Source organism: Phlebotomus papatasi, chromosome 1 (genome assembly GCF_024763615.1).
Source record: "Phlebotomus papatasi isolate M1 chromosome 1, Ppap_2.1, whole genome shotgun sequence".
Lineage (NCBI taxonomy): Eukaryota > Metazoa > Arthropoda > Insecta > Diptera > Psychodidae > Phlebotomus > Phlebotomus papatasi.
Window position 1 is genome coordinate 27655640 of NC_077222.1, and position 16278 is coordinate 27671917.

The following is a 16278-nucleotide window of genomic DNA, read 5'->3' on the forward strand; positions in this document are numbered from 1 at the left end:
CAACAAGCGGCGACACATGGTAGTGACGTTTCTTTTCGCCGTTTTGATATCAGAAATTGCTTCGCTTTTTGTTACTTTTTGCTCTACCTTTTGTTACTTTTTACCCCAAGTGGCCATTTTTAATAAAAGGATTTCTGGAGAAAAGAACCCTTGTGAAATTCTAAAATAGATACACTCGACTCTTCGTTATCCGGCTGACGTGGGGACAAATGACATTTTAGGTTTTTGAATCTGGTCAACGTTTTTTGTATATTTTTTTCTGTGGGAATTTGTTTTCTGTCGAAAAACAAAAGAATTTCCTTTGTGGTGTGTTTGTGTTTCATTTTGTAGCACGATCGTGTGTCAAAAACTTTGATAAAATGAAAATATCGCATTAATTCACTCTGGAGAAACTGCATCTTTCGTAAAAAATCGTTTTGAATACATCAACCGTCAGAGTTTGGCAGCTGTCACCCGGATAACGAAGAGCCGAGTGTAGCGGATTCGTATTCAAAAAATCCAAATTATTTAGAAAATATTCACCAGTTCATCAATTTTGGAAAATAAGTAGGTAATAATTGTTATCTTCTGCAAGGAAAATATTTCAAAAGAAGGGCTAAAATTTTCGATATTTTTTATTTTCTAAATTCCTTGTTCGAATTCTAAGAAACTTTCGACTTTGAAGAAGGTCTTTGGAGGCTATTTATAGAAAAAAAAATTGGAGCCGCTATCTTTTTTACCTTGGAAGATATTAATTTTTAAATTTTTCGATTTGTGACTTTTTGCCCCAGTCTCCCCTAATAATCCAGTTCATGACCGATAACTCATTTTTTACCGAAATTCAATTATATTACTCTTTAAAATATATTTTGGACAATATTTTGAGTGATTTATAAATCACTTCAAATTTGATTGTGAACCGGTAATGAACCGGTTACGAACCGATAAGTATTTTTTGTCTGAAATCAATTTTTCTTAAAACAATTTTTGAAAAATGTTGAGTAATTTGAATCGGTTTAAAAATAAATTCAAAGCCTTGGGCTGTCTTACCTTACATGGTATTTTGATTTTTGATATTTTGGATCCAGTTAAAAACTTATTATCAACTGTAATCGTTTACTCTACAATGAAAAACTTTTATCGTGAAAAGTTTCAAAAGATTGTTAAAATTTTCACTCAATCTTTTAAAGCAACGACAAAGAAGATTTAATTCAAAATAAATTATTACGCAATTGAGGCATTCAAAATTAGTGAGTCATTTAAGTAAATTCTATCCTTAAAAGAATACCTTAAAATTAACCTTTCATTACTTGGTTGAAAAAAAATCAAAGACTGATTAAAAATTAATCAACATTCCAATCAGAAATTTAGCACTGAGAAAGAATTTAAAAAAAAGAACATGAAATTCAACTATAATTTCTCTTTGTTGAAAAGAACATACCTTTTAGTCTCTCTCTCTGTTGAGTTGAAAATCACAAATGAAAAGCTCAGTGCAATTTTGAAGACGTGAGTGGTTCTTTTATTCCAATTACCAATTTAAAATATGTTGATGAGAGAAATCTAGCGAACGAATCTCATGAACTTACATCGATTGAAATAAAGTATCTCCTTTGAGACAATTAATCCGTATGCTGAGAATGTGCTTAATTGAGTGACAAAAGTGCTTTCAGCTTGAGACAATTTCGCATGAGATGTAATGTGTAACATATTTTTGGGGAGAGAAAATTTACCGAACCTTTCCTGTACAGGGAAATATGCAATAGAGATATTTTATAGAAGAGAATGTTGTACTACAACGATGTAAGGCATGCAGTTCATTTGATGCAAAAACTTTTGAATTTTATGGGTGCATGGGGTATAAGGATATTGTGAATATATTTACCATTTGCTGCAGTAAGTTGCTTCTCAGGGAGACGAAGCATGGCAACCTGCAGGGTCACAGGATTCGAGCGCCCTTTCACATTGAAGGCCCACACGGTGACGGTATACACGTGACCAGGGAATAGGCTGGAGACAGCAAATCGCGGAATAGGTGATGTAAAATTTGCTGTAACCTCTTCTGTTTGAGCCTCTTTGATCTCAATGAGAAAGGACTGCGTGAGTCCACCATTGAAACCCTCAGTGCACTTGACACTGAAGGAACTCATAGAGATGTTGGTGATGGTGCAATTGTGCACTTGGTCTGGTCGCCCAGCGGCGATTATGTGAAAGACACACGGTACCTAAAAAAAATTATTATTAAAATTTTCAAATACCAAAACAAATTGAGCTAAAAAAAGGAATAGTTTCTCATAGTTCTGATTATAATCAGTAGTTCGTTCTAAATGAAAAACAAAAAGAATACAAAGTCACAAAATTATAATTGCAAAAGTTAAAAAGCATATCCCGTATATCCTTATTTTTCCCATTGCCATTTTTAAATTAAATTCAAAATATGTGCATAAAGGGGAACTAGAACAAATGTTGAATGTACACAACTCCGAATAATATCCAACTGAGGATATTTCACAAGAGTTCATATCCACAAACTTGACGTAAATACCCCAAATTCGTTATAAGGGTCAACTCTGTAGACTTTCCAACAATCAATCTGTACTTGCAATTTTGCAATACAGAATAGAAATTTTAAATTTATCTTAAACAGACCGGTAGGCACAATACAAACTAAAATTTAAACAAAGTCTTAATGTCTTTCAATCTCTCCAATTTGTATACGTTATATCCTTGAATAAATGCTAAAAATGTTTAATACAGATTTTATCTATATTAGGGGAAGTGTGCCAAATTTCGGCCAGCTTTTAATTTCGGCCACTTTGAATGTAATTTCGGCCATGGAAATAAATTAATTAAAATTATGTATGTTATCTTCGAATAGTCAATGAATCCATTTTTCTTTTAAATATTTGTTCATTTTAGGATGTATTAACACAAAGACCGTTAAATTTTAGGTATAATTTGAATTTAAATTGCGTTGTAAAAACCCATCTGACACAGGGAAAGGGGGATCCAGACTTGAGCCATTATTTAACACCCAGCTTTAAACACTATTTTAGCCCTCATCGGCAAAATCCGATGGTAGGCACAAATTAAGGACTGAATCTCGCCACGTATATCAATGGCGGTGGAATGAAACTGTCAATTTCACATTCTGATTTCATCTTCAAATTTTACATAAATCATAAAAGACTATCATATGGCTCATAAATCATAAAGACCGTTGGGTCTTGGGCGGACAAGATCTCTGGCTCGACTCGCAAATAGATTCAGAAGCTAAAGTATATCACGATATGGCTCAATTTTATTTAAAAATAGGTGAAAAATCCCCATTTCAAAGGTGCCCCACTTTCAAAGGTGCCCCACTTCCCCCTAGTAAGTAAGGAAACAACGTAAAAGTAGCATTTTTGAATCAGGTCCTGGCTCTCTGAAATATGGATTGACCAAGATAATATATAATGTTCGCAAACGAACATAGGTGAAGATCGGCGAAGTGGCTTAAACGATGGTTAAGCTAAGATTGACGGTACAAATTGGTGTTTGGATGTGATTAGAAAAGAATTATCCCCTATAAACTGCTCTTATAGGGTCAATCACTAAATATTCTGATCGATAGATCGAACAACTAGACCATTACAAGTAATCTATCGAACAGAAGCAGCCAGAATTAGCCAAAAAAAGGGTATTGTAGTAGGAACGAAACAGAATTCCATTAGGAACAGAATATAAAGACGCGAATACTCCGAAATATATTTGGAACAAAAATAGAGAAATACGGATTTTAGACCAGCTCTTTCTCCTTTATTCTCTAGCCAACTTTTCGAAGCGTAATGGCTTCCTTGATATTTGAAACTGTCCGAGATACCTCGACGTAGGAATTTCGAATTATGATGAATCACTATCTAGACTAAGGTGATACTCCTTATTTTGTACAGGTGTTTTTCTCACGAATTTTCGTGAAGTTTCACCTTTGTGATGATTAGGTTAGACAAATGCCTGAAGAAACAAGGGAGCATGATCTCTACGAACGAGATGTAGCGAGAAAAACCTTGAAAGTCTCCCGGAAAGGCCAGGGAATGAGCGAATCCGCACGTACTTGGAGTACCGAAGTCAACTCACTTTAATGAATGATATGGAAAGTTTCCGGGCTTCTTGTGACATTCTACGTTTTCCTTATATGAACAGGAAGAGGACTTGGTAAGATTTGTTCATGAAATGAAGAACAATGGGCATCATATTGAGGCGGATTAGCTGTCCAAATTTACAGCCAAGTTGGACAAATTTATAAACAAGTTGTCCAAAATAAGAGTCAAATTCACCTCTACATATCAATTAATTTTTAAACGTATTAAAACTAATTTTAGTAAAAATAAGACGATAAATAGCTTGCTAAGTTTCTAAACAATCCTTCTGAGAAGAGAGTAATAAAAAAAGTAAATTAGTATTGAAAATATCGCACTTCAAACTTGGAACATCGATGCTTATAAGCAGACTGTCCAAAATTATGAGCCCTTACCCTACTTCGTTTTACAAGCGTGTTCTTTTCCAATCTTCAAGTTTTCCGTATTTTGTGCGTAAGGACCAAAAACTGGAATTTTAGCTCTTTGTCATTGATTGCGATTTTTCTTGCGCTCTCCTCCATTTCTTGGATCTTTCAGAAACCACTCTTTTGGAAATATCTCAAGAACCAAATATTACGGGCGTTTTCAGTTGGTGAAATTTGAAATGAAATAATTGGGTGAAGTTGGCTGCGCTTCTACTCTAAACTCCGGAATTGGCGATTCGATGTTTTGTCTATGAGTGTGTGTGTGTGTTGTCTCTTATCGTGTTGAGGGGGATATATCTATTCCCTCCTGATGGGAGTGATCAGTGAAGAATTGGTGGGCAAAGAGACAGGAGCTTAGCTCCTTTTAACAAGTATAATTTTTAAGAGTGTGGTTTCTCCCCAGTACCCCCAAAGTATCCCTAAAGTGGTGAGAAGTGGTGTGTGGAGGAGCGGAGGAGCCGGATCTGCAAGTCCCATCGGAATCGGTGCTTGATTTTTCACGGAGGAAAATCATTTCTTCATCGGAAATTGCGACACCGGAACCCTTCACTTCTTCAACGGACAAAGTCCACCGTAGCCCATTGAGTTCCCTGAGATTTTCCGGGGTATCTTGCCTTGTTCTGGGAAGATTAGTCACGTCTTGGAGATCTGCTGGAGTAGCCTGTTGCCAGTATTGTGGAGAGGAGGTCACCCTACGGCAGTCCTTCTTATCTCTGAGCCCCAGAGACATGCGCCATCACACCGACGGAATAGCCATAACCTCCAAGCTGACCGATCCAGCGGATTCACCCATTTAAATAATTATCCGGAAACCATAAGTACCCTCATTTATGTTATATGTCTCGGCAGTGAGTTTATTTAAATTAAAATAGTAATTATATGGGCCTTTAAAAGAGTCTTCTGGATTAATTTGTTCTGAGGGATGTGGTAATCTTTGGAAAGAATCTGAGAGAGGTTACAAGAAGTGGGGAAATTTGAGAAATCTTTAACTTTTGAGAAATATTGGTGAGAATCTGGAACAGGTAATAGAAAGAGCCGGGTTATGAGGAATGGAAGTTTTGGGTGGATATAGAAGGTGAAGAGACATTCTTAAAAATAAGCAAATAATTCCGCAATTTAGTTGAACATCAGCAGTTTTCCGGTAAATCTTTAACATTTGGCGCCCAACATTAGCTCGTTTATCCCATATTTAATATCGAGTCTCAAGTCTTAACTGAGTTTTAGATTGGTTTTAGTTTTAATATCATTTTCGGCCCATTTTTAGTAGTTTTTTAAATAATTTTAGATTTATTTAATAAAATTTTCACCTAGTTTCGGGAAACTGGGAAGCCTTCTTCGCTATCCAGGCAATAAAAAGTGATAGAGGTTGAAAAAGAAAAAATCTCTATAATTAATTGGGATAAATCTAATATTTTAATATTTGTTTGCTTTTGTGCTGTTTGTGGTGTAGGAGTGTGCTGAAAAAATAAGTTTCTGGTCTGAAATAATTAAATTTCGTTCTCATTTGGGAAAAATCGGACTTATATCAAATTACGAGCCTAAAATTGTCTTCGGTAGATTATCAGTCTATAAGTTCCAAAAGACCACAGATTGTGGAAGTACAAAGCAGTAACAGTTGGTCAAATCGGATTAACGGTTGGACCATCTACTCTTTGTACCAGGGATTATCTCGTCTATACAATTTTAATTCTCTATGCCTCATTTCTATACGAATATATAATAGCATTTTAATTACAATTAAATTTCGGATCATTTTTGCATTTCAATAATTATCGGTCTTTGTTAATTTAAGTCTTTCCTTATCCAATATAGCAGTATTTGGCATTTTTTTTTTCTTTTTTCACATTTTTTTCTCGTCGAACTTTGAACATTTTTAACAACCATGGTGATCACAAGAGACGATCCACGTGATCGTAGACCCCAATCCCCTGCAGAGTCTTTGGCATCCGGAAGTTCTTCTGGAAGAGGTCGTGGGAATTTGACAATCCCTATTAGTTCGAGTCTTCCATCTACGTCTATGGAAACTCGAATGTCTCAGATGGAAAATTCCATAAGAAGTCTTAGCGATATGATGGCTTCTATGATGACGAGATTTGATAGGATGCAAAATCCCAGTCCAGATTTAAACAATCTTCGGGATGGGGGGAATAATCAACTTAATCCAACGTCAGAAAACCCTTTGCCTGACCCTTTGAATAATTCTGGTCGTCCGAATGATTCGTCCCAAACTGAGGAGGTGGATCTCACATCCGGTGGGTTTAGTGTTCGCGGAAGGCAAGCATATAAGCCTATCCCAGTTAAGGATTGGGGTATTATCTTTTCTGGGGACTCCAAGGGGTTGAAAGTTAAGAATTTCCTTCGGGATATGGAGAAGATGGCCCTTACCCAGAGAGTACCAATCGATTCTACCCTTTCCGCTATACATTTGTGTCTAGCCGGTGATGCTTTGACCTGGTACCGGTCATGTGAGCTTTTCCCCACCTGGACAGAATTTTCTAGGGCATTATCTGTCACTTTTGGGCGACTAGACGGAGACCTTTCGGTGAGACGTAGGCTGGAAGATCGCAGACAGAGAGATGGTGAACGGGTGGGGGTATTTTTGGCGGAAGTTTATTCTCTTTTCCGGGAATTAAAAGTCCCCATGGATCCTCGCTCGCAAATCCAATTAATCAGGCGTAATCTAGCACCTCCAATCCGCGATGCTATCCTATTGATGAACTTTAATTCCTTACAGGAGTTGGAGAAGGCCGTGATTACTGTGGAAAGCAATTCTTTACTCGCCGCCCCTGAATTTCGATCTCGCAGTGCTAGGGTCAATGAAATCGACGAGGTTTCAGCCGTTTCAACTTCCTCGAGACCCGGCAATTCCCAGCAAAACTGGAGGAAGAATTATTCTTCGCAGAACAAGAGGGAAAATCGCAATAACTCCTCAAATTCGTCATCGGGCTATCCCCTCTGTGTGAATTGCTTCTTAGGCCATCACTTGGTGAAAAATTGCACACAACCTCAGAGAGCCCCCTTCCTATGCTTTGGGTGTGGGAGGGAGAACACAATCCGCGAAAATTGTCCTAATTGTCGCGATGCGGGGGGAGATGGTTCGAGATCGTAAGGAGGACGCGAACCTCGAAAAAAAGTTGTTCATCGGTCCTCCGGAAGGGAAGCAGTGGGGGGATTGAGAGGAATGCGAGTTTAGAACCCATAGAATTCTTTATCGACGATGAAGTAAGCGATTCGTTTTTGTTTAATAATTTTTCGGAATCAATTTCTTTAAATAATTCATTATCTTCTTTAAATTCTATTGATCAATTGTTTTATGATAATGTTTCCCCTCAGGAAGCATTATATTCCGATTCACTCGAATTTGACGATTTTTTGGATGAGTTTGATCCACCGTTAATTGATTTTGATGAGCCACAGAAGTCCTCAGATGAGTCTCTTATAGATTTTTCCTCCGAAAATCTTCAGCCACAGCTTTCCACATTACCCGTTAGTGTGTGTGAGGTGAATGACACTTCCATGGGAAAGGAATATGTGGGTGATCCTAGGCCATATGCCACAGTAGAAATTTTTGGGAAGAAAATGGTGGGGTTGTTGGACAGCGGGGCAACTCACACATGTATTGGCCCTATGGCAGATGATTTGTTTAGGGATACACCTCTTATGAAGAGAAAGAGCTCATCTCGAGTCTTTATTAGAACGGCCGACGGACTTATCCATGAATCTACTGAGGTCTCCGATATACCCTTTACTTGCAATAATGAAACGCACCTTTTGTCCGTATTAATTGTCCCGAATTTATCTTCACCTCTTATTTTGGGAGTAGACTTTTTTAAGATGTGGCGGCTCAAGATTGTACAAGCTTCACCTCCAGGTTTATGCGAAGTCACAGCGGAAGGTTTAACCCACGGTCTGACCCTTGAACAAAAGTTAGAAGTTGATGCGGCAATTTTAGCCCTTCCGGCTACCACACCTGAGAGCTTTGGATGTACTCCATTAGTGACGCATCACATAGATACAGGCGATCATCCCGCGGTGCATGAGCGATGCTATCCGATTCCCACACATCTTATGAGTGCCGTGGATAAAGAGATTGACCGGTTGGTTCAATTGGGAGTTCTTCGCGAGTGTGAACCTACTCCTTGGTTAAATCCCATAACGGTGAGCGTTAAAAAGACTGGCGCTATTCGGTTATGCTTAGATGCGAGAAAGCTTAATTCGGTAACCACTCGTGATACCTTCCCGTTACCGCACATTGAATGCATATTGTCTCAATTGTCGGGTACAACTTACTTATCATCGATAGATCTCTCCGAGGCATTCTTTCAGATTCCTCTGGATGAAGAAAGCCAACCTAAGACTGCATTTGCATTGCCTGGTAGGAAACTTTATTGTTTCAAGAGAACCCCGTTCGGCCTTGTAAATTTCACCAACTGAAAACGCCCGTAATACAAACTATCGATACTTTTCATTTTTGGATATGGATTTTTTGGTTATATCCAAAGTGGGCATTTTGTCCTCAGACACGAATATCATCCAGAAATTTCTTCTTGGAATTTAGAAGATAAGTGTGTAAACTCTTATACCAGTGAATTTCAACAAAAAAAATACTTAACCAAGTAAGAATTGATTAGGCTTGTGAAATTTCTTTTAGTATTTTAAATTAAAATACAAATTTTGAAACATTTTCTCATTTTTTTCTTTGCTCTTTTTTTCTTGTCTTTTCTTTTTCTTTCCGAAAACTTTTCTTTTTTTCCTAAATTTTGTACACTTTTTTCAAGTGAGGTTCCCTTGGACTAACTCAAAGGAAAGCTAGATATCGCTGCCTCCATCTAGGAGAAGCAACTGCTCTGCCTCCGACATGTGCCTACAATGTCAATCTCTAGAAGTCTAGAATGCTCAAAAAGATCGTTTGAGAGAACATTTTCGAAGGCACTGGCAAGAGATAGTGGAGCAGGTCCTTAAACGACTACTAGGTGTATTTCGACGCGATATGGAGGTCAATTTTGAAACCAGAGAGCGAGGTACACGAGGTACACGCGGTACTACCGCTCAATTGAACGTAAGGTGACGGCATAACTTTCGTCCTGGCTTTACTTATGCAATTCGAACACCTTTAATGTCAAAAAAAATCCTAATGACCCAAAGGAAATTAGAACCCATGAGACTTAGTAAAAATAATATTCTAATTCCAAAGGTTTGAGCCAAATATAAAACAGAACGAAATATCGCTAAACTTAAAACTTTTCAATGAAATTGCAGACTAAATTTCTGTCTCAGTTTTTAAAAGTGTTCACGGAATTTTCCTTCAACAAACTGTTGAGGATTTTTATAAACAAAAGTGGAATTACAAAAACCAATGAGCACTTGAAATGTAACCAGTGTTTAAGGCATATTAAAAAATTAACTATTTATTTAGTTCATAAAAAATGTTAAACGCAGAAATCTAAGTTGTAAACATTTATCGCACGAAACGAAATTGCATTATTTTTTTGTTTAAACTCCTTAATCTGGATCAGATAATAAAAATTTCATTCGTGTTTGGGTTTTGTTCCCCATAAAACGTTTTGCTTTAAATATCATTATTTTATCGTTTATCACAGAAATTTATTGAATTACGTGAAATTACTCACCCTGCTACCGAATAAATCTTAAATGAGTATATCTTAATTCTCAGAGCAAAAGCAAACTTTTTGCAAGGTAATAATCATTTTCTTTAATGATTTTCCCCATTCTGAATAAAAAAATAGTATCAGGGTTCAAACACAAAAAAAACTGAAAAATTAGTGTACAGTGAAATACTTCTTGATAACATCTCGTTCTAAATGCTTTTCAGGCATAATTTGCATGGGTTTTTTGCTTTATTGGCTCCATTGTACAATGATTCCTTAAAGGTGTTCTACAGTTAACTCTTTGAGACCGACAAGCAATATAGCAAACTCGTACACTGAGAGAAATCCGAAAAAGTTAAAATAACATTCCGGAAATGTTAATTTTACCCTGCAGTATTGATCCAAAACCGGTGTAAATATTACCCTTTTCAGATGTATTAGGGGTTAAAATTACCCTTTTCATGTTAATTTTACCCTTAAAAAAGTGTTAAAGTTACGGGGAAAAAAGTTAATCGCACCCTCTTTTTTTCTCAGTGTAAGATTGTGCGTAAATCTTTGTGAATTTCTCTTTGTTCTTTTACAAGCATTTGTCTGTAAATGTTTGTAAAATTTTATCTTATGTTCGTAAACTTTTGTCAGACAAACAAAATCCGAAATTTGGCACAATTAATTTCTAAATATTAATTTCTCAATATTTGTTATTTAACATTTCACTTGGTCGAATCTTTTAAAACGTCCAACGTTTAAATAACATTTATTTGAATTTGCTTTAAGTTTTCCCTTCAGTATTGTAACTTCTAGATCTTACCGGAACTGGGATAAGTGTTGTGACTTACATTGTAAGTAACTTCTAAAAAATAATCGTGTCTTTAAAATGCAATTGATAGGAATAGAAAATCATTTCTTATTGCTAATTATTTGAGACAATTGCCTTGAAAGGGTTAACAAAACCGACGATATGAGAAAAGATTTACTCATAACTTTGAAGAAAAAGTTGAACTTATATATAAATGTAATTCAAAATTCTACTATTCCCTCGAGGAAAAGTTGTATTATATGTATATTTTTTTTATTAACAGACACAAAAGCTTTTAACTCGTAGCCTTGATATTCTCAAAAACAATTTTCAGTTTTGGAATGGGTATTAGGAGCAAAAGTCTGTATTACAATTTTCCATTTAAAGAGATGTATACTGCAGAAATACAAAATTGCCAAAAGCATTGATATTTTCAAAGGATTTCATATGAAGACAAATAAAATTGTTTCTGTGAAAGGTGTTTCATTTGGAAAATCTTCCAAGATGCTTCTTGTTATGCAACTCACCTTCTGGCGTCCAATTTTGTTAGTGGCCTGACACATGAGTGTGCCATAGTCCAGCTCCGTCATTGGCGTGTACAGGACACTAGAGGATGTCCCGAATCGACTAACATGCCCACCAGCCACATCGATGCTTTCAGCGGAATTGTTAAACGTCCAACGGAACTCCACTTCGGGCGGATTTGCCTCCACAGTGCACTTAATCTGGGCATTCTCCTGCTTTGCTACACCGTATATTCGGGTTTGATTTGGTGCACACGACGGGGCATCTATAGGGGATGGGTGGCGGAAAAAAAAAAGAATTGGCGGATTTGGAGGAAATGAGAAAACAGGATGAAAAAAAAAGAAAGAAGAGAGTCAACAGTTGCAAATTCAATGCACAAACTTTTCATGCACATTGAGAGAATGTTGGAACAGGAGTATGTAAAACTTACAGAGAACATTCAACTCAAAGGGTGGACTCACACCCTCTCCCTCAGCATTGAAGCCCACACAGGAGTAGTTTCCGGCCGTGGAGCGTGAAACGCCCTGCAGCACCAGCGACTGATTGCTGATGATAATTCCCTGTTGCTGATTGTGAGGCAGTGTTCGACCCTGCGAAGAAACGATTTTCAGACATACATGAATTTCCTCACAAAGATGCGATTGTCAAGCTTCAGGGTAAGTTGTGTTTAGCAAATCAAGATCAAAAGTTCTCAATCTCGCTACTCTTGATCTTTGTCACAGCGCAAAGTTATATATGTAGCCTTCCTGCAGGATATTAAATAGTGTCAGAGAAAAAAACTACCCTCGCACGAAAGTTCATGACTAAAGTAAATTGTTTAAAAAAAAAATATGTTGAACTAGCGCAACTTCCGAAAGTTATATTTTTTCTAACTCTCTTGTCTTCTAGAGATATTTTTTAACAGACTTTTTTTTACCATGAAGTAATAATTGTATTTCTCATAGCTTGGAAGCAACCGAAGCAACAGTTTCTAAAGTTTTTTGCAAACACAACATTCATAGAAATCTATAGATAGATTTTCCAGTAACAACTTCAATCATTATAACAAGGAAAAATATACAAATATCATATACAATGTATAAAAATAAGAGAAATTTTAATTTTTTATTTAATTTTTTTATTTTGTTCAGTAAATAATTCAAGATTTTATAAAATTACCTTTAAATGTCGTCAATAGTACGATATTGTAATTATTAAATGAGATGAAATTTAAAATTTTAAGTTTGAAATATCTTAAACGAAATGACCTGTTTATTGGGAAAACATGACACGACACAAACTCTATTTTCCATAGAATTTTCTAAGAAAACTAAACCCAACAAGTTTTTCGTATTTATTTTCTAATAAATATTTGTGCAAAGCAATATTTATTTAAAAAAAACAGTCAAAGTTAATGCAATAAAATAAATATAATAAAATTGAAGTTGTATTTACTAACGTAGGTTCGATTTTTTTCAATTTTTTCGATTTTTTTGTTGCATGCAAGCGCCAAAGTCTCGAGTTTGAAGTGTAGAATTTTTAATACAAATTGATTTCTTTATCACTTTGTTTTTAAAGAGTATTGCTTGGAACCTTGTAGACAGTTTATCGTCTTTATTTTCTCTAAAATCATCCTAAATACATTTTAAAATGAATAAAAATGTAGACATAGCATTGGTGGCCTATTCCGGCCACCTTCATTCTCATAGTTTCTTGCCCTGCCGGAATTTTTTCGAAATCTTCTTCTCGCCATCTCGTTTGTCGAAGCTACATCTTTTTGTTATTTTTTTTGCATTGTATAATCTCTAGAGTGTGCAAAGACTAAAAATTCATGGAAATTTGAGGAATACAAGAAGTGTCCGAAATTGCAAGCTGACCGAAATTTGGTACACTTGCCCTACAAATCTACTCTTATTGAATGAATTTGTGTGATAAATGGTTTGCAATCCAAACGCTGCACGCAAAATAGCAAGAACTTCGCATGATTTCCCCTTAAATTTGACTTGGATCTATTGATGACTTGTAGCATACTCATACTAGTCTTAATAATTTACAAATAAGCGTAAAATTCAGTCGAGACGAAGTTTGGAAGCATTTCATCATATACCGATTGGATATAATTATTAATAAAGAAAAAGGAGACGCGTTTATCAGATTATTTACAGGGACAAAATGGATTTTCGTGGGTTCGCGGCACAACTACAACGACCATCTTTGTATCTCTGCAGTGGGAGTAATGATGAAATAATAAATTTCTAAACATGACAAATTACATTAAAAAATTATAATTACATAAAATGGAATTACATAGGGTAAAGGTTCATAATTTTGTCCAGTTTCTTATTTTGGACACTTTGAGGATAAAATTGGACACTAAAAATAAATTTATTAAAATTATGGATTTTTATTCCAATATTTGATGAATGATGATAACTATCCAAATATTTGTTCTTTTCGGAAGATTTTAACACTAAATACGTTAAATTTTGAATATGATTTGAGTTGAAATTGCTTTGTTGAAAAATCAGTGTGAGCAATTTCTTACGATAAATATGACGGAGCATCTTGTTTACTTCAGTCTTATTTAGCTGTGGTGAAGTACTAACAATGTTTCTTCGTTATTTTTGAGTGATATTATTAAATATTCATTGAACATTATATCAATTCACGGTAGTAGTGATTTGGACATTTGACCTGAAGTGAGATTTGCCTTGTGAATTAGATTTTTCGTGTGAAAAATGGGAAATTTTCTAACAAGGGGAGGAACCCAACTGTCTCCCGCGGATCGGGACGAAACTTGGCATGTAAGTAGGGTCCATATAGAAAGTTAACCAGCCACTGGCTTTTTACTGTGCGGCCATTAGAAGTAGTCATTGTGACCATTCATAGTCATGAATTTCTTATATATGAAAGATTCTTTTAACATTTGTTGCTATTTTTATTTGACCTGAAAATGCGTTTTAATGATGTTAAAGCTTGGTTTGTGAGTTACTGATGAACGTCAGAACCCTTTCATGCGATACACCTTCATGGTAATGTCATAGGTCATCCGAGTAAACATTATACTTTTTCAAGGAAAATAATATTTTTAATATCAGCGAATTTTTCTTTCAGATTGTTTAAAAATAGCGAATGGGAGAAATTTCTTATTCTTCTGTTCCTTCTTTTCCTCTTTAAATTTTACTGCTGCCGAATTTCTTTTTCTTTCTAGTAAGATCCACATTGCATACTTTTTCGTCTTCAATTTTTTTTATTACAGAAATATTTGTTTTTTGTTCATACGTCTGCCATTTTTTATTCGATTTTGATGAGTAAGTAGTCGTTAGAAAGGTCCCAATGAGCTCTATAACATACCCAAAAATCATAAAAATCGGAAAATTACAACTATCAAATTTTCAAGATAAAAAATACTTCTTCGGCTGAATTAACGTTTGACTACATTAATAGCGAATTATATTAAAATTATGTGGTTAGTTTTGTCTATATGAGTTTTAATTTATTTTTTAAAATTCTACTTTGAAATGTTTGGAAAAAATTAAAAAAAAAACAATAATAGTTAGTCTGAAATTTTCAAAAATACACATTTTCTATACAATATAAAAATATTGGATTTTTTTTATCATAAGTAATCATTATCATCAACATGTAATTTAAAATTTTTGCACAATTTCAGGAAGAACACAATTTATTAAAAAAATATATAAGAAAATTTTGATATCTATTTTGCGTTACAAATTCCTTCATGCGAGATATCGAGTTTGGAAATTGTTGGAAAACTGCATTTCCCTTGGAGATAGAAGATAGTGGTCTTCGGCAAAATGGGAAAGCAAGAAATTTGTCATCCTGACCTAACCCTATGATATCATTAGGGATCTGCGAAAGAGGCGAAAGATCTTCCAATCTTGCAAAAAATTGAATATGAACTATTGTATTCTCCTACTCTATCTTTTATTTATTCGAACAATGCAAATATATAGATATTAGACTTCCTTGAATATTAATGGAAATTACGCAAGATTATTGCAGTTATATTTTTATTTAATTAACGGGATACTACTTTATTAGAAAGAAAATAATTTCACGATATGCTACTTTAGGTGATTTAGGACAGAAGATATGATCTTCCAGTTGCATTCGGTTTTCTGTCTATAACTGCAAAATTACTTGACCAAACATAAACATTAATATTTATATGAAAATGAAACGTCTCGATCCGCTCTATAATTTTGTAGAATATTTTAACATCGTCAAACCTCCTCTAGTAGCGCTAAAATCGCTTTGAAAGTTTTGACCTTGAAATTTTGACAGTTGTAATTTTCCGATTTTTATGATTTTTGGGTATGTTATAAAGCTCATTGGGACCTTCCTAACGACTACTTACTCATCAAAATCGAGTAAAAAATGGCAGACATATGAATAAAAAACAAACATTTTTGTAATAAAAAAAAAAAAGACGAAAAGAAAAAGAAAGTAAAAGAAATCCGGCAGCAGTAAAATTTAAAGAGGAAAAAAAGGATCAGAAGAATATGAAATTTCTCCCATTTGCTATTTTTAAACAATCTGAAAGAAAAATTCGCTGATATTAAAAATATTATTTTCCTTGAAAAAGTATAATGTTTACTCGGATGACCTATGACATTACCATGAAGGTGTATCGCATGAAAGGGTTCTGACGTTCATCAGTAACTCACAAACCAAGCTTTAACATCATTAAAACGCATTTTCAGGTCAAAGAAAAATAGCAACAAATGTTAAAAGAATCTTTCATATATAAGAAATTCATGACTATGAATGGTCACAATTACTACTTCTAATGGCCGCACAGTAAAAAGCCAGTGGCTGGTTAACTT

The 16278-nt window shown here is 35.1% G+C and overlaps 1 protein-coding gene across 6 annotated transcripts in view; it reads right to left on the reverse strand.

Annotated features, from left to right (window-relative positions):
• Window positions 1-16278, reverse strand: part of LOC129799552 (protein turtle) — a 104480-nt gene that overhangs the window by 14867 nt on the left and 73335 nt on the right. For all 6 annotated transcript variants that reach the window (XM_055843565.1, XM_055843566.1, XM_055843560.1 and 3 more), the window contains exons 8-10: window positions 11880-12039; window positions 11452-11714; window positions 1862-2201 (exon numbers count right to left, since the gene is read on the reverse strand). In XM_055843565.1, coding sequence (XP_055699540.1) covers window positions 1862-2201; window positions 11452-11714; window positions 11880-12039 — 763 coding nt within the window. The remainder of the gene's footprint in view (window positions 1-1861; window positions 2202-11451; window positions 11715-11879; window positions 12040-16278) is intronic.